Genomic DNA, 22,510 nt, shown 5'->3' on the forward strand with positions numbered 1-22,510 from the left:
CCGGCGACAACCGCTCTCAGAAGAGATGAAGAGACGCGAAGCTATGAACGCCAATAGAATCGCCTCTCTCTCATGTATAGTAAGTTTACATTGCCATGGTTTACTATTTTTTCTATAACTAATTTACTATTAAAAAAAAAATTTGTCAAATATTTTACACATACAAAATAACAACAGTCCAAAAATATATCTAATTTGGAAGATAATGTATGTTATTTGTTATGTTGTAATATGAATTAAAACAAATTTGTCTCAAATAGTTTGTATTCAACCGCAATATATTACTTAAGTAAACAACTCTTCTCACTTTCTCAACATTAGCTCATTTCAGCTTTATTAATTGAAGTTGTTAGCAAAAGAAAAAATGACTCAAAACATCCAAATTTGAACTTGTTAACTTCAGCTTCAGTAGTACAATTTTTTTTTTATTTTTTTTTACATCGGATTCACCTTTTTGGCCAAATTTTATCATCACTAAAAATAATGAAGCATGTTTATACATATCATCTGTTATGGTCATAATCATCTACTAGTACTATGAGAAGCATAAACATATATACCTTTTGCAAGACTCTCAAACATTTTTGATTACATGGAGACGTAATAACAGTGATGTTATAGTGGACCAAAAAATGAAGAAGATACATTTACATAGTGAGTCTCTTGAGTCTTGACAATTGCCGAATTTTTCCTAAATAGTTTCATTATTGTGATATATCTTGAGGTTAAAGTAACTCTAATTATAGAGAACTCCATCGAAAGAATTAGTGCTTGAACTATTTGTGGAGATATCCTGCAAATTTGACAATTCTTTAGTAGCCAACAGCTGGCAAAAGAGCCTACCATAAAGACCTAACTATTGCTTGGACAACTTGTGGATATATCCATCCAAATTCAAGACAAAGTTGGTAATGATTATTACATGAGCAGTAGCAATCACCAAGTAACATAAGAAAGACTTAAGTGCAATATTAGCTTGTGGCTCAAAGCCTAATATAGTCTCCTAGTATCAACTAATTTAACGACCAAAAGATCAACCTTGACCAAAAAAAAGAAAACGAAATGTTCAACCATATTTCTTTGTAGGAATGAAAGAACAATGGATTTGACATGTGCTAGAGCATATTGGCATCGTAAGGACTTTTTGAAGGAAGGCACACTTGGCTTTTTTGGTAGAGTAAGTATGAAGCCTAAATTTCTTCAAAATTTTTGAATTCTTCAAGAAGTATCTTAGTAGCTCCATTTCTCCTGCATACCCTGAGAGCGCACGTGTCCATTCCACAAACTTGTGCGATGATACCAAACATTGAGGCACTTTAGAAAACATCACCTTTGGTTCTTTCTTCTTCTTACCACGAATGCAATACTACTTAACCAATTTCTGCAAAAACAGAAGAAAACAAATTGCATAGAGAAATATACATAAAAGATTTTCACAAACAATATGCATAAATTAGAGGCTTAAAGTCATTCATTATCAATATGAGAGATTCTAGTTTTGGGCAGCTTTCAAGAAGGGTTGGCAATATTTTCATATCAGTTCCAGAAAATTTAGCATCCAAGCTGGATAGGTAACGAAACTGATGCATCGGTTCTGATTTTGAGTATTAAAAGATTAGAAGTAAACAAGTAAAAAGGGAATGTTATGGTGAGAAACTTTTGTAAAACAATATTCATATATATACATATCAGCACAAAATTTGAGGTGTATACCTTCCAAATATCATTACTAATAACTAGCTCCTTAACCCTGGATATGTCGCTGAGAATGTCAGGAATCGTGTTATTGTATGTCGCATGGCTATTATAGAAACCAATATCTAGTTTGGCAGAGGAACCCAAATTGATGATCTGAAAGTTCTTTGGTAAAGAGACATTAGCCCTCAAACACTGGAGTAGAGGTGCATAAATCACAACTTTAGACTCATCGATGTAGACTCTCTTTAGAGTACGAGAGCGCACTTGTAAAACATTTGTCTTATCATCATTCGAAGATCTGAGGATGGTTAAATCTTTCAGAAGTGGAGAGCCTGAGATAAGTTTCTGCAACGTGGTCTTGTTGGGGTATCTAATATATCGTAAATGCATGATCTTTAGACAAGGTAAGGAAACAAAGTCAGCATTACACAAGGTGACCTCACAGAGTCATAAGTGTACCAGTGTCTCAAAGGTTTATAAACACGAGGGTATCTCACCACATCAAAAATATTCAACATCAAGATGCTGAATCCTACGCCTAGCCGCAACATTAATCCATGACGAGATATCACATCTATCTTGACGGTAAAAACTTAACCGTACTTTGTGTATCGATGACTCTATGTGGGAATTAAGGAACCTTTCAACAAAGATGTCTCCATCTTTAGAAGATGTGTAACGGACTAAGTCCAATTCAAGAGCAAATTGCCAAAGATGTCTCCATATTGTGGACAAAACACTTGTTTTGACAGTATCCTTAGTAGAAAGGTGAAATAGTATTTCAGATATCAAAGGTTCCGGTAACTGGCTTATCCTAACTTCCTCATGTGACACTTTGTCACATATTTTTTGTTTCTTCTTTCTACCAACCATTCTTCACACAATTAATCTGCATTACAGAAATCTAAATCCGTTTGGTAGAGTTCAGAAAATTTCCAGTTAAGCCATACATTAATACTCGCCGGAATACTCAAATTTTCTCATCAATTGTTAGGTTTAGGGGTTTTCAAGGTTTCTGAAGAAGACTATACGATAAACAATTAAAAAATTAAATAAAGTAGAAGAATAACTCATTAATATAGAGTTTAATTAGCACGGCAGATCAAACCCTCCACGCCCATGTAGCAGATGAACCCTAACGCACCATCAATCCAAGTGTCACCACTGTGCTTGAATTTGCCTTTTCGACTCCTTTTGACACGATTTCAAGTGTAAAACGCCTTGCCGTTTTTCACTTCCTTGGTGTTGATGAAATGGTGTGACGTGTTCGTGATTCAGTTTTGACTTTTGGTATATAACTAAATTCGACCAACTCGGTTTTGTTCTGTCTGAACATATTAAACCAACAAACAAAGAACCAAAAATCCTATTGGACTAAACCGGACATCCCCGTTTCACTGAGATTGTAAAAAATTGTTAATCCTGCCTTTTTTTTTGGACTCAAGTTAAGTTTAATCTCGACAAGAAGTTAGTTCGAGAGGGTTGTTTGACTCTTGTTGTATTGGGCCGAATCAAGCCTTTGATATTGGACATTCGATTAGACTTATATCAGGTCTTTGATTATAGGCTTTCTTAGGTTTAAGTTATGTGTTTAGGGTTAATATACCTTAACTTACTTTAAGTGAATATGTTCATATTATTGATGTAAGACAGCTACATACATATATATATACTAAGTTAGGGTACCTTAACCCTAAACATATAACTTAAACCTAATAAAGTCCATAATCAAAGACCTGATATAAGTTATCGAAAGTCCAATATCAAATGCTTGATTCGGCCCAATATGTTGTGATATTGATTGGAGTTTGGACGATTCTTGGAGATAACGATATTGATGTAGTCAAAGTCCCTATCAAAGAGCTCTTTGGATCAAATCAGCCGTCTCTTCTGTTAACTAACAGTGGTGATGATAATAATGGCATAAGTTTGGTGACACGGAGTGTGAGTGTCACGGGTTCATCCAAAGAGAAAGGAACATTAAGCTTCACTTTTAGATTTCTTGTAGAGCAAGTTCCTCGACAATTTATTATAATCCTCGGCAATTTATTATAAATTTAGGATGCTACCCGATTGTTCAACCGGAAGCAAATGTTGGGACCAGAAATGGTTAAATGCAGTCACTGTATCACCAGTCAGATGGATACCAAAACTATTCACCACCGCAAATGCAACCGCAACCACAAAATTGGCCATCTCAACTACAATCGCTCCACTGATACCTTTGGTCAAGCTTATTATCAAGAGAAGTGGTGACATGGATCTCATCAATGAGAAAGAGAAAGACCGGGGACGAAACAGAGGCTTTGCTGATAGAAAGACTTGGAGAGTACTAGAGGTGTTGCTGTTGAGGATTCAGAAAGTATAAGAGGGCGAGAGCAAGCTCATTTTGGATTCATGCTTTGATGTTGTGAGAGTTCTTTGTGAAACTTTGGCCAAGCAATGTGCTTGAAGAGAGATCAATGCTGATCTCTAGAGGAGATTGATGCAATCTCCTTGTTATTGTTCTTAGAGTGTGAGTTTGGGATATCAACAATCTATCATCCACCCGCCACTACTACATACTTAATCGCATTCTCAATCACAACCACAACAATATTCTCCACCACAATTCCAAAAGTAACAACATCCAAAATTGTAATCACTGCCACAACAACTTCTATCAACACAATGAGAGTCACACACACAAACTGCTTGTGTCTGCGGCTATGTTTGAAGAGCTATTATGAAATGATCCATAGTGTATGTAGTTCATTGTTTATAGTAATCTAACATTTCTAGAAATAAATATCGTGAGCGCACTATCTTCTAAGAGCATCTCCATTGCCCAACTTTATTTTTTCCTCTATTTTAGAGGAAATATAGTTGATTTTGCTCCATTGTATTCCTTTAAAATAGAGTTACCTCTAAAATAGAGGAAAAATGTAAATATTGCTCTATATATAGTGTAAAAAAGAAGACTACTCTATATTTTTCTCTATTTTAGAGTCATACATTGGAGCAAAATCAACAATATTTCCTCTAAAATAGAGGGGCATTGGAGATGGTCTAATACCATATAATTTATTATCTAATATATAAATCATTTTCTTTAACAAAAAATATATGTAAATCATTTTCTTAAATTAACAAACTTAGAAAACGTGTAATTTGGAATTTCTTAAGGAATTGTATGTTTGCTACAAGGTTCTACACATTATAGTCAATTTATGTGTTATCTCTCGCGATTTTGTTAAGTTGCATGCATAGCTAAATCTCGGTATTGAATTTTGAGGTAAAACGGATTAAATTTTGAAGTAAAACGGATTAGTTGCGAGAACTAACCTCATAAAAAACGTGAAATTTCTTAAAGGTCTTAAAAGTAAAATAGAGCAATAGAATGAATAATCTCAGGAAAAATACCACTTGAAATCATTCAACACAAGTATATGAGATCTAGGGTATCATCGGAGGCAAAATTCTAAAGTATAATTAAAATATATGCTAAAATTATTTAAATAATAACATACTTGTAGGTGTTAACTATTGCAAACAAATGAACATTCACAATAACGCTTGTTACCGGGCAGATCATTACAAGCGCAATTTTTAGGCATCACTCTTGCAGTATGTGCATCTAAGAAGTCAAAGAAACACATTGTTTGTGGATTACCTCTGTCTGAGCATGTTCCATTAAACGCATTTGTCCAACGACAATACTCTGGTTCCTTCATTGGTTCTTCTGTTGGTGCAACATTTGATTCTTTTGTTTTACAAGTCACAAGCAAATAGAGTATTAGTAATTATCCATACTTTTTTTTCTCAACCAAAATTGTATTTTTCCGGTGGACAAATATATGCATCTAATTAAGATGTAATGTATTGTTGTTACCATGTGATAAGTGGGCATGGATAAGAGAGAAAAGGACACAAGAAGCCAAAAAGATTACTTCAACCTTCATCTTGCTTTGTTTCTCTTTTGACTATATTTTTTTCTCTTCTTTTAAAAATTGTATGCTATAGTTTCAGCTGTAAATTCATTATATATAGCTATTTTCTAACTTCTTTGCATCTCACATTTTGGAAACACAATGTAAATGTTTGACCAATTTTTTTTAGTCATGTTAAAGAATATTGACCAATTTACTTTGTTTTGGTATATACAACCTCTTACTAATAAAAAAGCCCATTGACGCGTCTCAAGTCATCCACATTATTTTTTGATATTCTTTCTACTTGCCACATCAACGTCGAGAATCATACTCATACTACAAAATTAAGATTGGCCCAACATACAAAACCTCATTAGCTCAATACCCAATATTAATCAGCCCAACTGAAAACCTACACCCCACTTCCTCATCTTCATTCCCCCATTTATATATTATGTTTTTATAGAGGTCAAATTTTTATATTCATAACAGTTGAAGATAAATGTTGAAAATTTGACTAATATCTCTATTGTATTTCATTTGGAAAAAAGTATATTTGATATTTTTTTGAGAATTCTTTTTTTTTTTGTTATAATTGCAATATCAAATGTTTAACTGTACTTAAAAAATTTATATGAAAATATTAAGTTTTTTTTTTCAAAACACTTAGACATCCAACATTTAAATAAGGTGGCTTCATCTTCATTCATAATAGTGGCATTGTGATTTCAGACCAATCTTTACCTTATCGCTTTTTATGATTTTAAATCGCTATTTGGTTTACCGTATTTTTGTTATTTTCAGATGTTAATCTTTTGATACAACATTTACATCGTCTTGTAAAAAATACATAATATACTTTAAAGTTGTTGTTTCCACCAACTTTTTGGATTAAAATCATTTGATTTAAATGACTCTCAGACATTTTTTTTCCTTCTATATTATGTTATAGAGTTGTAGTTCCACTTGAGATATATGTTACATAGTTTACATATCATTTTTTTTGTTAACAACTTACATATCACATTCTGTTTATTTTGTTATACAACTCAAGAATGATATAACCACTATTATTATTATTTTATATTTTTGTTAATTACATATTAATTAAAAATAACTCCATTATTGGTTGCCCAATTAGGAGAGGTAGTAAGTTCAAAAAATAAAAGTCTAGAATAAAAGGGGAACCGTAAAGTAATTTCCTCTCTCTCTTGCGACACGAAAGGCGATCGTCAAAACAGTTTTTCTTCTTTGCTTTTTCTGGGCTGCCGGCATTTGCCGGTGGTTCCAGTTTGTTTAATCAGTCTAGTTTGCTTCTGTTTTCAATAATTATTATGGAAGACTTTCAATTATATCAGATACTTCTCAAATATATTTACTTCATCCTATTCTTTTTCACCTTTATGATGATGGTTGTTATTTTCTTTGTCGGTGATGTAGTTTTCTTGGGAAATCTTTTCTATTCTTCGGCAACAATCTCCACATCGGAACCCATGATTCGATGTGATGCAGTTTTTTTCTCGCATATCTACAATTACAAATTGAGATGTCAGGATTTGGTGTCTTCACAACTATTGGCACAATTCATGGTGGTTAATCAAACATTTGAAGCCAATCAATTTGTCACAATGGGAAGACCCACAAATTCAAGGCGTACTGTCGTACCGTTACCCAAATTCTGGGGACAAGATCTGCTTTGGAGAAAACCTCCATGGAAACCACCTTGGAGAAAGAGACAATTCGGAAATATATGTGTAATGATAATAAGCAACTATCTATGGAGGAGAAACAGCAGAGGGTTTATACCATATAAACAACATTGGATTTCAAGCACAACCAAGACAAATAAAATCTCATTCTTTATGAGAGTTTCGATCAATCTGAAAGGTGTGCGATGTAACAGATGGATCGCTGCCTATGATTTTCGAATGCGTTACCGGTATTTCATCAGTAGAAAAAAAAGATGATTCCCAAGCAAGAAAGTCACACAAGGTTGACAGAGATGACGAAGATGATAAAGTATTTGAATAAGAACGCGGCGCGTAATTTGCTTCATCTTTTTTCGTTACACAAATTATTGGTTGTATTTGCAATCTCATTGATTGATTATGTATACTCTAATTCATATTAATAAAGTTTGTTTAGACGGTAAAAAAAAAAAAAGTCTAGAATAAAAGGGCTAAACAGTTTTATTATTAATTCTTAGAAGATAAATTTTATCATTTTTGAATTTTCATGATTTGTTTCTATACTTTCACAAGAAAGTGTTACTCTTTCATTGTCTTTGAATTAAATTTTAAAATTTAAGTTGAGTTTAGTAATTTTTTCTTAAGTGAATATTTAATAATAAAGAAAATCTCTTTGTAGTATAGTGTTGTTACAAATTAATATTTTACTTTAAATTTTATTTTTCTCTTAAAACATTTAGAAACACAATTAAATAAATTGTTTTTACCATGCATTCCAATTTTATGCCCATACTAAAACTCATTAACACATTTCAAATGTGAAGTATGATAATTTTTAATTTTGTTTATGTTTAAAAGTTAAATTATATTATTATTACTAATAAACTAATAATAATATCACTTCTTCTAAAATTTCATTTCTTTGATTTAATTTTCTTTTGTTTCACTAAAATTTCTATAGATTATAACTAACACTAATATAAATAAATATGAATTAAATAAACATTGTAATTAGACTTTAATGTAAAAAACAAAAAAAAATATTGACTAATGACTTGACTTTGTTTAATTGGATGTTTAACACGATGATGTGGATACCTTAACAAGAGAGAAAACTTTCTGATTTTATACCGTGGTTAGTCTTGGTTTTTACGTAACTTTTTTTTTGGTTCGGTTATTCAATTTTTGGGTCTATATAAAGAAAACAAAATTATGAAAAAAACAAGGTTTCATTTTGGTAGATTCGATACATCATAAAGAGGTAAACTCAAAATCTTACAAACATCTCAGACTCTCAGTTCAATAAGTAACTCATAAACATAAAACAAGGTTCAATGCAATCATCTTCAACTAAAACTCATTTACATTGTCACTGTTACTTAAAAAGAAATTTTAATTACTCCATTGGAGATGAGAACTCTTCTGCTACAATACCCTCTTCTTCTACACAACCAAGCATGATTGCAGTTAGCATTAATTTCCCTGCCTCAGCGAAATCTTTATGACTCATCAAAACGTCCTCTACAGAAGAAGTTGAATCCTCAGGGTTCTCTCTTCTCAGAGGAAGGACTTGTGCAAAGTCACCATCAAAAGTGTTGACTCGGGTTGGTCCGTAACACCTTTTGGAAGCCTGGAAAAGGGCCGTGTTCCTTAGATTCTGTAATGTTTCTTCCTCGCTCCAACCTTCATTAGTAGAGGCTTGATGATGCCTGTCCCAGTCGTCTTGATCCGCAGCATTTCTCCAGCATTCTTCCAAAAGACTCCTATGATTCTCACGGAACGAAGAGCTCGTCCATGCAAATACTTCGAAAGCCTTTATAGCTGTCCATCGACCCTGGATATTGAGACAGGTTTCAATGAGCTCCTCTGGTCGGAAGAGCCGGTTTCTAGCTTCTCCATTTGGCAAAGCTTTTGTTATTTCTTCCTGCAAGATATAACACGGTAACACCGGTTATAGAGAGTATTTACGTAGCTGAGTTTACCATCAGGGTATACAGGATAAATATTAACACAGCTGAGAATATACCTGCAGCTTCAGTAAGTTGAGATCAGCTTCAATGCGCTTCACTTTCGATTCGGAATCAGCATCCTTATCTGCAATGCGAAAATTATCATGATTTTCAGAAAGAAAGACAAAGAAACAATAACATGTGGAATAATTATACCACCCATAGATAATTAACTAGTATACCTGCCACATAGGCTATCTTTGAAAGGTTCAGAAACCGCTTGCGGTCTGCGAATGTTGGTTGTACATCTTCAGGTTCTGGTCCCGTTCTTTCTTCAACAGTTGTCATAGACTCTTCATCTTGTGATAGAGCCAATGTATGAAGAGTGTCAGACGCAGATGAGAATTGATGAAGAAACACCTGATGAAGCCACACCAGATCAGAATGGCGCTTTAGAAATATCAATAGCTCGTCCTGGAATTCTTCTCCAAGCCGTAGAAGCTTAGAGAACTGTTTCATATCATAGAGTTGCTGGAAAACAAAGTAACTGAACCCTCCTTGTGGTCCCACACCCTCGTGCTGCACAGGAATTAAGGGTATTATCTAAGCAGGAACGTAGAAAAGAAGTAATGACAAGGTGAAAGATGTCCAAAAGCTGCCACACACAAAATCATACAAAAAATTCTCTGCTGTGCAATCTCAAGAGTAAAACAACCAGAAGAAATCTAACACGTTTGAGATTACTAGAGGAACAGGGTAAGAAGAAACCTGAGAACATACCATTAAGTTTCTGAGCAGTCCTGTATCATTAAGATCATAACATATCTTCCACATAATTTTATAGCCTGCATGTCGCTTTGCAATGGAAATCAAATTTGAACAACGGTTTCTGAAGATATCTTCATCTGTCGCTTCAGTTCTTTCTCTGATGCCCTACATATATAAAACCAATTCATGGTGTGATTGAACACAAAAATGATATGCAGTGCACCACATGCAAAGAAGTGCTAACCTGGATTTCTGCTTCCATAAACTCTTTCGCTTGTCGATAAAGAGAGTCAAAAATAGTATCCCGCCGAGTCCAGTATTCATTAAGCAAACCTTTGTTCTCCTCTTCCCTCTCCAATTTTGCAAAGGTAGAACCGGCACAAGCCTCAAGTAAAACTTCAGTAAGCACTTCGAGATGCGTGTATATGTCTGATTTAGCAGAGATATCAATCCTAGATGCCTCAGTTAACAGATGAAGCATAAAGGACGCAATGCACCACAGTCCATTACATACAACAGTCTGAGAGTGCCAAGGTATTAAACCTTCAAGTGGTGGATACCACATTTGATGCTCGTTTTTGTAATCTAAGGCAGTCTGAAGAATTGTAACACATGCATTTGAGAGTTCGCAGGCTCTCTGCAGTTGAGTTCCTAGTGGTTGGTCAGCTCTGATTATGTATTCTAGTTGCCTGTTCAGACAGTAAAACACTTCCTCAAGTTCAGATACCTTGCTGTAGAAAACTTCAGCATTATCTCTGTCCATCAAAAGAACTGTATTTCTCCGGGCTCTCTCCCCTACAAATTGAATAAGATCCCAAAGGGCACATGAAACTTGATCCTCTGAGCCAGCTTGCGGCGAGCCAAATCTAGCTGAGCGGTTTTGGTTAATCATATTCTGCAGTTCCCGGAGTTGAATCATGGCAGCAAGTTTTTCACCATTTTCCAGAATTATTTGCAAAGAATGTCCTGCCATAAAAGAGATGCATTAGCTCAGTTGTCAATTTTTATGCCAACCAGAATAATTTAACCATTCACGAAGTTCTTTTTATAAATTACTATCCAGTTGGGGGAGAAATTACTTATGAATTAGAGATTCATCTTCAAGCATAAAAATTCTGGTTTTGACCATGTATGCAATAATGAAGTAGAATCATGCTACAGTAGGAAGAAAAAACAAGTGAGAGATAAAAGTGAGTACTCTGTTTAGAACACAGCTCCTCATGGCATTTGGATAGAGCAAGAAAGTGTAGAAAATTCTCATGCTTCTGTTGTTTCTCAACCAATTGTGAAGATATAACAGTCATAGCTACTATCTCAGCCCCTCTAGTTGTTGTCCAATGCTTAGCTAATGTGTCAACTATAGATTTGCTTTTGCGAGCAAAAACATTGGCCTCTCCATCTCTATCAAATGCACCAGACTGACTAAGCTTCTCCAAGGATCCATCAACTTTCCCAGATAACAGAAACCCCTCAAAGAGCTGGCCAAGCAAAGCTTCTGATTCCTCATCACGGGCTGTTTGACGAGTAAAACCCATTTTAGGGTTTCCTTTGTCTTCAATATTCTGTATGTCAGAATTCTCCCTTCCGGCAGTTCTATCAACACCATATGGTGTTACCCTTGTCTCATCTCGTGTAGACCTCTCATTGGAGCTATTTTTGCGTGACAGACTTCTCTCTGGAGGTTCGACTCCACCAAGCACAACTGCTTTCTCTGGTATTGCCCACACTCCTGCTTTCTCAGTTAGTACAGTCCATGCACCATATTCATGTTCATCAGTGGAGGAAAGAACTGAAGCATCCAAAACCTTGCCAGCATCATAAGGTAAATCAAACTTATAGAGCCGGGTAGAACTTCCATGACAGTAGCAAACTGTGGCTGTTCCATCACCTGAAAGAATTATAGCTGACCCTGGGGGTCTACCACCAACTCTGAGTCTCATAGAGAATAAGAAGTCTTTATCCTCTACTCTTGCTTTTGGGATTATGACTTGGATTGGACCTTGTTTCTCCAGAACCTTTTCCTCTCTCCCATCTGCAAATCTCATCTCAGATTTATGTTGTAGGGTTAAAAGCGAATATTGTGTATAGCTAGAACTGCTGGCGCGGTCCATGCAGATAGTGGCAACAAGAACTGTAATCACTTTACCCTGATCATCTACCTGCAAATCTAGAGGCCAAATCTGCTTTTGACTAGCTATATCTTTCTTGATACCAGAATCACCATCAGTGCCAACAATCTCATGTTGCCAGACTTCTGAAACAGTCAGATCAGGATAAGGCTCAATAGTAAAACAATGTATGTCACAGTCTGTCAACATAAGAAATTCCCAACACGACTCTCTTGCCAATCCTTGCGAAAACCGCCAAATCAAGGACCTTGGATACCCCTCACTTACAGAGGAAGAGCTAATGTTCAACTGTACTTGATTACTTTTAACGCCTGTAGGGCTACAGGTAAATTGCCATAGCTCACCGTTAGAACTGCAAGCAATAGCAATACAAAGACGCTCAGCTGCAGCTACTGCAGTAGTAATCAAAGAATTGAGATCGCTATTTTCAGCTCTACTGCTTCTAATCCCATTGCTTTGTCGCTTAATTAAATGACGAGCCTTTTCTGCCTACAGGCGAACTATAAACAACACTTTCATCAGAAGATCCAAGACTGATAACAGGTGCAGCTTCCTGACCAGAAAATATGTCTGACCAATACACAACAGCTCGAGTTTTTCTATTACACATAACAACACCAACAGGACTACGAGACCGAGAAGCCCTCGTAGCTGCACCAGCAGAAGTATCCCAAGATACAACATTAACCAACCAACTTTTCCCATCTTGTAAACCACTACCAGACTCTTCATTAACCAAAACAACAACAGGAAGTTCAAGAACAACACATTTTCTCGACGGTAAAGTCGTCAAATGACTCCATACAAAAACTTTACTTCCAGTAATAAACCAAGAAAGACAGGTCTCTTTATCCATTCCACCGGATACACAAGCATCACCTGGAGAAGACGAATAATCAAAAACTTAAGTATACGTTCTGAATCATCTCTACTGCTTCAATCTAATGCAAAGAATACTAACCAGGATAACTTTGTTCATCGCGCAACAATTGAGGAAACTCTCCAACGAATACAGGCTTTAATTGATCTGAATCAACTCCTTTGTCACCATTGTTTCCAGGAGAAACTCTAACAACCATGAACAGATAAATCAATACACCAAATGGAATGACTTAGAAATGAAAGGCAAAATTCATCACAGTGAGGATACTATACCTAGCTAGAACCGATAAACGAGGAGCCCAAGGAGCAGGAGTTCCAGTGGCGGGACGATCTGAGATGAAATTGTTCCGATTTTGAGTTGCCGGAGTTACTGGAGAATCCGGCGGAGGGACTCGATTGCGTGGAGTTTTTTCGTTGCGTGAGCTTTGCTTAGCTCTCTTCGTCAATGGAGAGAACATTTTAAACCAGGAAGAGAGCGAGAAAAAGGGGTTTAGGGTTTATGTGAAGAAGATGAAGAAAGTGTAAGTAAGAGAAATATTTTGAATCGGAGAAGGTGAATGATTCGGCGTTGATGTCCAATTTGGTTTATCTAAAATCCGGTTCGAGATTTGACGATCGGTTCGGTTTACGATTTTGGGTAATAGATTTATTTTTTCATTTGGGCTCTGTTGTCGTCGGCCCACGTAAATAGTGCAGTCAGAAGAATTGATTGTTTTTTTTTTTTGATAGGAATGTGAATATCATATTAATGAAGAATTGATTGTTTAACATGCGATGTAGTAATTTGTAAATATTTCCAAATTAAATATTTACATATATATTTTTGATAGATTTTTTAGCCAAAAATTCTTATATTATTTATTAATAATATATAAATTTTTATTAATTTTATTTCAACCAAATGTTTTATTCCTATAAACTTATAAATCTTTAATTTGCATTAAATACTAGAATTAACTATTTTTTAAATTTTTATCTTTAATTAAATCTTTTTTTATTGAACTATATTCGATAAAAGTTAATTTTCTAAAATCTCTATATCGACATTAAATATAAATATATAATTTTTTATCATTATATTTGTTTTTATATCTAATTTATTTTGATTTTATATATAAAATAAAAATAGTTAATAAAATATTATATTTTTCTGCATATAATGTGATTCAAACTTTTAAAAACAGACATATAATACTCAATCAATGAAAACAAATAAATGTACAAGGTCTTTTATTGCTTAAAACTCTACATATACATTTTTGGTACACTTTTGGCCAAAAAATCCTTATACTATTTACTAACAACATACAAGTCTTTACAAATTTTATCTCAAATATTATAATCCTAAAAACTTACAAATCGTTAATTTGCGTTTGAAATACCCAACCTCAGCAGCAGAGCTCGCGAGATGACAGAGAAGGCGACTGCTCGTCGGGTAAAATCTTGAACACATTTCTTCAGGAAGATTAAAGCCAGAATACCTGATTGTTAGAACACGTTGATCTCCATGGTTTCTTGTGAACACAGAAATTGTATTCGAAAATTCACAGTAGACGCTTGCGAACAAAGTGATGTCGTCTCTTCGAGCAAGCAATGCCCGGTTCCGAGAAATTTATAATACCAAGCCGGATCGACTCTTCCGTTGTAGTGAGTGAATCAATAAAGCAATAGAAAGTGCAAACCAAGTCGTGTCCCACAACGCGAATTGCCATTTTCTTGCTTCTTACCGGAGCTTTTCTTTTCCTCTGTTTCTTGTCTTGTTTTGCTAGATTTGTTAAGAACACAAACAAGTTAAAGAACTACTCTCTTTATTAGCTTTAGAAAACCAACTCAAAAACTAAAGCTCTCTTTGGTTCTCTCAAATCTCTCTCACAAAACTCACAAGTGTTATCACACCTCGATAACTCCTTATATAAGAGATGATCTAGTCCTAATCCTATTAGGAATATATATTTAGATATCTCCTAAATATTCTCTAGATCTTTAGAACCTATCTCAAACTCTAAACCATAACTCGGTTTGAGCTTTAACCATTTCTCGGTTTACTTCTTTCTCAAGCTTCCTTTAAGCTTAATCCAACATCTTGCTCTGCTTTGTGCGTTGTTGTTTAGTTTTGGAGAAAACAGTAAAAAAAAGTAACACGAAACTCAAGTTTTATAAGGAATGAAGAAGACGTGTGTATTTAAAAAAATCACGTCACCATCGGTAAATTTTTTTTGTTCATATGGTTTTTAAGGAAAAAGGGTCTATTCCCCCCTCCCCCCCCCCCCCCGAGAAAGAACTATCGTATCTTGCTAGATAGAGCCCGATCTTTGACCTCTGCCCAAATGCCCATGAAACAGAAGTTATATGTTTATTTCCCCACCAATTAAAAATTCGAGAGCATGTCCATGAATCGTAAGTTCAAGATTTAAAACCCCATAGCACTAGGTTTAATCGGTTTACTGTATACTAAATCAATGATTTTTTCCATGATCACGAACATGAACCACATACTTATTTTTTCCATGATCCACTTCATAAATGCCTCGTCCTTGGGTATGATAAGGCCTGTAACATTTTGCATCTCTTTGATCTTAACTAGGTTACTAGCCATAATATGCCGTCTTTCAAAACAGCATTGTATGATTCACCGATATTATATCCTCTAGCAATGCAACCACTAGTTTTTCTAGAGTATCTTTCAAAACAGCATTGTATGATTCACCGATATTATTTTCTACCGCAGCCGACTTTGTGATATCATTAAAAAATGCTCTACAAAAGGAGAAAATAATAAACCGATTAGATCAACTAAAACTAGAGTGACAATTGCAAAGAACAAAACAAGAGTCAAACCAACCAAAACTAGAGACAAATACTAAGACAAAACCAGAGATAAATAAGAGACAATTTTTTTTCATACCTAGACCAGTTAGAACCGACACTTCGCTTCACTTCATCATAAGCTTCAAATGTTATGGTCTTCATCTTCTCGAGCTGTTTCCAAAAGACTGTTTCATTATATGCGCGTGCACACTTCCAAAAAACCTTATGCAAAGGTCCCATCTGCTTGTGTCTTTTCTGTAAGTTAGCAAAAATGTGTCTAGCACACATTCTATGCTCTGCGTAAGGTAGGACGTTTATTATAGCAGTCCCTTTTGCTGATCTGAAGATAATGCAAAACCATTACCAAGCTCCAAACGTAAGTCTTCTCCTAATAACTCCATAAACCACTGCCAGTAGACCTTGTTCTCCACTGGTACAATAGCCCATGCGATGATAAACATTGCATCATTAGGATCCCTTCCCACAGCAGTCAACAATTGTCCTTTCATGCGTCCCTTTAGAAATGTTCCATCCAAATGAATTACACGTCGACATGCTGTCTTCCAGCCTGTTTTTGAGCTTCGAAGCAAGTTAGAATTTCTCAAAAAAACTATCTTTTGTACCTAAAATAACCGTTGAACCTGGATTAGTCTTTCTCATCTCTTCAACATAATCATACATTCTCGTAAACTGCTCAGCATACTCATCACTAATGATGTGTTTCATAATCTGCCTTGCACTCTGAGATTTAGTTTTTATGACTCGAAGACCATTTAGATACAAACTCTACATTATTTGGCAACCTGACAAGTTCGAATTAGTCCTAAACTCATTTATAAAATAAACAGTTATCTTTGGTGCACTATAGAGATCCAAAACACCTATAGGATAACAACTGTGAATTTCTTTGTAAGATTGAACAACCATTTCGTCTGAACGACTTGTTATTGATGCATATATTCTCCACTTGCAACAATCCTGAACACACACTCCTTCTATTTTATTTCTTTCGGATCTCTTAAAATGTATATTCACCTTCTCTCTAACAGCATACTTCTCAATCGTATCCTTTCTTTTTTTTTTTTTTTTTCTTTTTTGAATACTAGGAGGTTCTGGGCCGAAGCCCGTAATCCCACTAGACCGAAACCACAACATGTAATATTAGTTTCGTCCCAAACGTCAATCGAACCGGCGACCTCTAAGCTTTGTCTAGGATCTTTACCAATTGAACTAACGACACTTGATATTCGTATCCTTTCACTTCTCTTTAGAAACAAACTCTTGCCCTACATAAAAATCTATTCTAGCACCATCATCATCTGAGTCATCACTCTCGACATAATCATCACGGTAAAAATCAAGTTGCTCACTCTCAGGTTCCTCTTCTTCCTCCCTTTCTCCAATAAGAACACCATCTAGATAAGGATCATTTGCCCTAACAACATATAAATTCTTGCTTTCCAACTCATATGTACACGTAATAATTTCGGCAACATCACTATCACCACACAAATCCTTACGATTTTGACCTACTTTTCTAGATGGGAAGTAAGAAAACTTACTCATATTTTCTGTATAACCAACACTCAAAATCATACTTGTCAACATTGCTAAACTCGGATCTTCAAAATCAAGCTGTAAGAGCATCTTCATTAGAAGTATCTCAATGAGATACCCAACAAAAAAAAAAAAATTTTAAAAAAAAGTATGAGAGAAGGGAGAAAAAGTAGGAGAGAAGGAGAGTTGAGTTTCTCGGAGGAGAAACTTTGAGAAACTATTCTCATCCAATTTGGACAGGTGTCATCATACTATTAGTTCAACTATTAAATAATAATTAATATATTTGTTTTGATTAAATTATTAATATATTTTTTTTTGAGAAACTTTCTTTATTTTTACTGATGGAGATGGTCTAAACATCTTGTCTCACCGCCATGGTATGAACCATCTGCTGCCCAATCTCCTCCGACATGCAATCGAAAGAAAAGCGTCCTAACAAATACAATTATCAAAAACTCTCTAAAAATCTGATAAATTTATGCGTCTGAAAACAATTTAAAAAATTGAGAGAACAATCTTATAATAGTTACCTTAAAAAGCTGAGAGAAATTTTCCTTTAATAATCTTTTCCTATTCGTTTAAATTTTATTTTTTCAGACTTTTGGAAATTTTATGTTCTGTTGTTTAATATAATAATAAAATTTACATATAAAATGCTAATAATAAATTTTTTGCCTTTTTGTTTTTTGAAATTTTATTTTATTGAAAACTATTATTTTGTATATTCTAATAATTATATTATACATTTTTACTATTTCCATATCTTGTTGAATTGAAGAGATCACTTAAGACTTTCATCACCTTCTAATTATTATTATAACTATTTGTATAATAATAATTACTATATTGAGTTTATAATAATTGACACGTCATAATGTACTGGATCACGTGCATCGCATGTTTTAGACGAGAGTATCATATGGCAACTCGTAAGAAGAAAAGCTGAAACCAGATCTTCCTTCGTTAACTGTTTTCAGCTCCAGCTTCTGAAACAAAATATCATCAGGGTTTTATCTCAAACAACAACAGATTATATAGTTTGTAGATACGAGGAAGATCTTGGACTAACCTGCTGTTTGGATCATAATAGAAACCGCGCGCTGATGGATCCGTCGCTGCAGGAGAAGCATACGTAGTAAAATCTAGCTATTGTTAGTCCACAATCTGTGCCAACATTTACAAAGTATTGCTCTTTCCATCTCTTGCACCACCACAAAAATTATCCGGAGTGAATTATATAGGATATGTAAGAGTAAAGGATCATCGATATTGATACGAAAGCGAGAGTTATACCATAAATATATAAGGGTAAATGTTATGACCTGACACTCACAGAATCAAGAATCGTTTCCCGTATTAGAAATTCAAAGGGAAACAACATGAAGAAAAATAAGTAAGAGTTTAAGGTCTTACAGGAGTGTCTGCCATGGGAACGTTTAGAGCTTCCATGGTGCCACAAAGACAGCCATGTTCAAGGTCAATTCCCTGTATCTGGACATTAACTCTCCAAGCTTCCTCCTTGTGTTAATTAGAGACATTTTGCGTACCAGAAAATGCATGCAGCATAAAAACATGTGTGTTCCTCATCTTTAGGTTCAATATGAACAAACAATCTCTTGGAGCCAATGAATGTTATACAATCCCAACTAGATATAAATGCACTTGAATTAAGCATAGATGTCAACATGAAAAAGATATCAAGCCAATCAAAGCAGACAAGGCCAACTTCTACTATTAGCTATTCTTGTGATTTCAAGTATTCATAAGTCAGAACTTGTCAAGTCTGAGAGAAATTTCACCTTTTACATATAAAAATCCCTAAGACAATGTCTTTATAGATATACTCAGATTCTGCTTACACATAAGGTTATGTTCATAAAAAGAGTGTGCATACATAACCACAGATGCACAAGCATAACTAATAAAGTTCTCTCTAGTCCTAACCAATATTCCCAAGACCTCTATGGTCAGACACTTATAAAATTCAATTTGTTAAACCAAATAAACAGAATCGAAAACCACATCTCATCATACCCGGTTCGGTTTTCTTAACCGAATCAAATTATATATAAAACGGATTAGGCTTCTCCGGTTTTCTACTGCGTTTTGTATAAAACCCTCACAAAAACCCTTTCTCCAAATCCTTCAACCTCTATTATCGAACTTGCTATATAACCTTTGGACCTGACTTTCCTACTTCTCTCTAACTCCAGGTTTGTCTTCCTCTCAAGTTGAAGCTGCGGCTTTATTAGTTTCCTGTTGACTTATGTTCCTTGAATCCATTCACATGAGCTTCTTACGCCGTTTTCATTGGTTTACCTATTGACGTTGACTTGGGTCTACCATACTTTTTCATGTTACTTGATTGCATATTTATAAAACGGTGCTCCTTTTTGTATAGCATTCTAGATGTTGCTTCTGAAACAAAGCTCATCTGCTGTTCTTGTCGTTGGGAATACAAAAACTCCAGTCCTTCACACTTGTCGCTCCACCTACAGAGTTGGAACCAGAACGCACTCGTTCAAGAGTTTGACTATGGCAAATTTGCACAAGCACTTCTTCGTCTGGGAAACTGAATACGGCTTCATCTGTGCCTTGTAGCTCTCACGAGGCTTCTCCTATCAGGTACCTATGCCCCCTGTATTGAGTATAATGGTGTCAACCATTCTTCTTAAGTATTTTCTCGATTCTTGTTATTTTCTTGGCTATTGTCAGTTTCATGGACATGAGAAGTTGCATAGCTGTTGTAGTTAAGATTGCATCACACCAATATAATAAAGAAACTAGCTGTGTGCTTCCCTGCTCGTTTCTCTGTTACTAGACACGAAGATTTGAAAATAGTAAGACTGGTTAAGGTATTTCTAATGTTCATTTTCTTTCCTCTTTGCAAGTGAGAATAACGAGAATAAACATGTCCATGGAGTTTCTGAGACAATTGTGGGAGTTCTTGGGGTGGACAATTGGGTCAGTTTCCATAGCATCATTTGGTATCTATATTCCATTGGCTTTTAATTTCTGAATGCTTTGAAACTTATATCACCAAAATCTGTTGTATATAACCTTTTTATGAAACACTTGAACCCTTCATGAATCTTCAAAGTATCTGACTGAATTTGTGGTGCTTGTTGTTTACCACATTGCAGAGACACCTCGTGTTGGTATCATCATGGGTTCAGACACGGATCTTCTTGTTATGAAGGATGCTGCCAAAATTCTGGACATGTTTGGTGTCACACATGAGGTAAATATTAAGATCTGCTCGAATAATTGAACTTTGGCACGACTTACATGAATGAATTATAATCCACTGAAGACAGACAGAAGAAACCTTAAGTTTGTAATTTGGTAAAACTAACTGTGAAGAAGCTCAAACATATACTGTGCATCTTGAATGGTCCGATATGGTATCATTTGCTTACAGGTAAAGATAGTTTCTGCTCATCGCACCCCAGAGATGATGTATACATATGCAACCTCAGCTCATAGTCGAGGCGTTCAAGTCATCATTGCAGGTGCTGGTGGTGCTGCTCACTTACCAGGTATGTCTTTAACATGCATGAACTCATCTTGTCACCTCCCAGAAGATTGTTACTGTAAAACAAAGGACTTTCTTGGAAATTAGGTATGGTTGCTTCACTCACTCCTTTGCCTGTGATTGGTGTCCCTGTCCAAGCTACCCGTTTGGATGGAGTTGATTCACTTCTCTCCATCGTTCAGGTACACTTTCATTGCATCATAATTAACTTCAGCTATTGGTTTTTTGCACCATTTGAAAACTATTTAGGTCTGCGATTCTTAAACCTTTCCATTTATTCGTTTTTGTTACCAAAGATGCCTAGAGGTGTTCCTGTTGCGACAGTTGCAATAAACAATGCGACCAACGCAGCCTTGCTTGCAGTCCGGATGTTGGGAATCTCTGATAATGATCTTGTCTCAAGGTTCTCTTTCTTATCTTTTCTTTTGTTACATAGAGTCAGATAGAAGAAGAATTAGGGAACCTTAATATAAATGAGATTTGTGGATTTTGATTTGGTTGATCAGGATGAGACAGTACCAAGAAGACATGAGAGATGAGAACCTGAATAAAGGAGAGAAACTTGAGACACAAGGTTGGGAATCATATTTGAACCAGTGAGAGTGTTACTGGTCAGAGCACTCATTGGGAAATTGGGGAGTGAACCATCACCATTGATTTTACTGCTAGGAAGATCTTAAAGAGTGATATGCCTGACTGGTTTAAATGCAGCGGGTGCGGCTGCGGTTGCGGGAGTTTGCGGAAACGAGCGGTTGCGGTTTCAAGCGTTATCAAACGTTCTGAACGACTGGTTGAGCGTTTGATAATGGGTGCGTTTACGGGAATTTTATGACTGGTAAACCAGCGGGTGCGATAATAATTAAATAAAAAAATAACCAAAATAAATATAATATATTACTATTAAAAAAAATGAAAAAAATCTATTATATAAATTGATAATATTAAAAAAAAATGATTTTCTGGCCAAATAAAAATACAATATATCATCTCGTGCGACCAAATGATTTTCTAATCGAGAAAACAAATCGAAACATGTATTCAATCAAAAACTTCAAAAGAATACAAAATAAAATAAAATAAAACAATACCATGAAATAGTCGAAGAATTACACTAGCTAATGAATAAATAAAAGGATAGATGATACTTATGTTTGATTATTGATTTTGATTTTCATCGGATGCCATAATTGAGAGAATATGGTTACAATATATTGATTAGGGTTTTCTAATAAAAATAAGATATATAAAAGATTAGATTATTTGAATTATAGTGATTAGGGTTTGGGTGGAAGCCATAATTATTTTAATTAATTAAAAAAATATTATTTTTTTTAGCCTAAACGCTTGCGGGAAGGAGCTTTTGAAAACTGGCGATTTCGAGCGGTCCAAAGCGATATCTAGCGGCTTCTATGATTGGTGTCAATCGCTACCAACCGCAAACGCTCCGTTTACGGGTGGTAGAGAGAGAACCAATCAAGCCCTTAGACCATCTCCAATGTATAGTTCTATTCTTAGGAATATTCTTTTTCTATTTTATATATTAATATCTTTTAATTATATAATTTATAATTTGACCCCATAT

General features: G+C 35.1%; 4 protein-coding genes, 2 long non-coding RNA genes and 3 pseudogenes across 10 annotated transcripts; 2 read left to right on the forward strand and 7 right to left on the reverse strand.

The window, feature by feature from the left end:
- Positions 1-1,090: 1,090 nt before the first annotated feature.
- Positions 1,091-2,547, reverse strand: AT2G05115 (annotated as a pseudogene). Its single transcript has one exon.
- Positions 2,548-3,465: 918 nt separating this feature from the next.
- On the forward strand, positions 3,466-4,066 carry AT2G05105 (uncharacterized protein; the record flags this gene model as incomplete). The annotated part of the gene is given in 3 exon segments (NM_001335270.1): positions 3,466-3,655; positions 3,760-3,807; positions 3,819-4,066. The coding sequence occupies 3 exon segments, from the start codon at positions 3,466-3,468 to the stop codon at positions 4,064-4,066; spliced, it is 486 nt and encodes a 161-aa protein (NP_001324167.1).
- On the reverse strand, positions 3,794-4,395 carry AT2G04855. The gene has a single exon (NR_140045.1). It is a non-coding gene; the product is annotated as an other RNA (long non-coding RNA).
- Positions 4,396-5,216: 821 nt separating this feature from the next.
- Positions 5,217-5,639, reverse strand: SCRL9 (SCR-like 9; the record flags this gene model as incomplete). Its single annotated transcript, NM_001036247.1, has 2 exons — positions 5,217-5,419; positions 5,570-5,639. 2 exons carry the CDS (start codon positions 5,637-5,639, stop codon positions 5,217-5,219), a joined length of 273 nt encoding a protein of 90 aa, NP_001031324.1.
- Positions 5,640-7,239: 1,600 nt separating this feature from the next.
- Positions 7,240-7,599, reverse strand: AT2G04875. The gene is made up of 2 exons (NR_140046.1): positions 7,416-7,599; positions 7,240-7,329 (listed from the first exon to the last, which is right to left on the reverse strand). It is a non-coding gene; the product is annotated as an other RNA (long non-coding RNA).
- A 901-nt stretch (positions 7,600-8,500) lies between these two features.
- On the reverse strand, positions 8,501-13,574 carry AT2G05120 (Nucleoporin, Nup133/Nup155-like protein). 2 transcript variants are annotated; one of them, NM_001335271.1, is made up of 8 exons: positions 13,299-13,574; positions 13,105-13,211; positions 11,213-13,022; positions 10,259-10,980; positions 10,027-10,179; positions 9,489-9,825; positions 9,324-9,391; positions 8,501-9,221 (listed from the first exon to the last, which is right to left on the reverse strand). In NM_001335271.1, the coding sequence occupies exons 3-8, from the start codon at positions 12,330-12,332 to the stop codon at positions 8,694-8,696; spliced, it is 2,928 nt and encodes a 975-aa protein (NP_001318200.1). In that variant the 5' UTR covers positions 12,333-13,022; positions 13,105-13,211; positions 13,299-13,574; the 3' UTR covers positions 8,501-8,693. The 2 variants fall into 2 exon arrangements, with proteins under 2 accessions (NP_001318200.1, NP_001189511.1); NM_001202582.1 differs by lacking the exon at positions 10,027-10,179 and having other exon boundaries at positions 8,512-9,221; positions 11,213-12,632; positions 12,727-13,022; positions 13,299-13,537.
- A 2,067-nt stretch (positions 13,575-15,641) lies between these two features.
- Positions 15,642-17,121, reverse strand: AT2G05130 (annotated as a pseudogene; the record flags this gene model as incomplete). The annotated part of the gene is made up of 1 exon: positions 15,642-17,121.
- A 1,195-nt stretch (positions 17,122-18,316) lies between these two features.
- On the reverse strand, positions 18,317-18,953 carry AT2G05133 (annotated as a pseudogene). Its single transcript has 2 exons — positions 18,447-18,953; positions 18,317-18,394 (listed from the first exon to the last, which is right to left on the reverse strand).
- Positions 18,954-20,559: 1,606 nt separating this feature from the next.
- AT2G05140 (phosphoribosylaminoimidazole carboxylase family protein / AIR carboxylase family protein) lies at positions 20,560-21,528 on the forward strand (the record flags this gene model as incomplete). Its single annotated transcript, NM_126542.1, has 5 exons — positions 20,560-20,634; positions 20,815-20,932; positions 21,016-21,110; positions 21,225-21,331; positions 21,435-21,528. 5 exons carry the CDS (start codon positions 20,560-20,562, stop codon positions 21,526-21,528), a joined length of 489 nt encoding a protein of 162 aa, NP_178587.1.
- Positions 21,529-22,510: the final 982 nt, after the last annotated feature.

Source organism: Arabidopsis thaliana, chromosome 2, assembly GCF_000001735.4.
Source record: "Arabidopsis thaliana chromosome 2, partial sequence".
NCBI classification, from domain to species: domain Eukaryota; kingdom Viridiplantae; phylum Streptophyta; class Magnoliopsida; order Brassicales; family Brassicaceae; genus Arabidopsis; species Arabidopsis thaliana.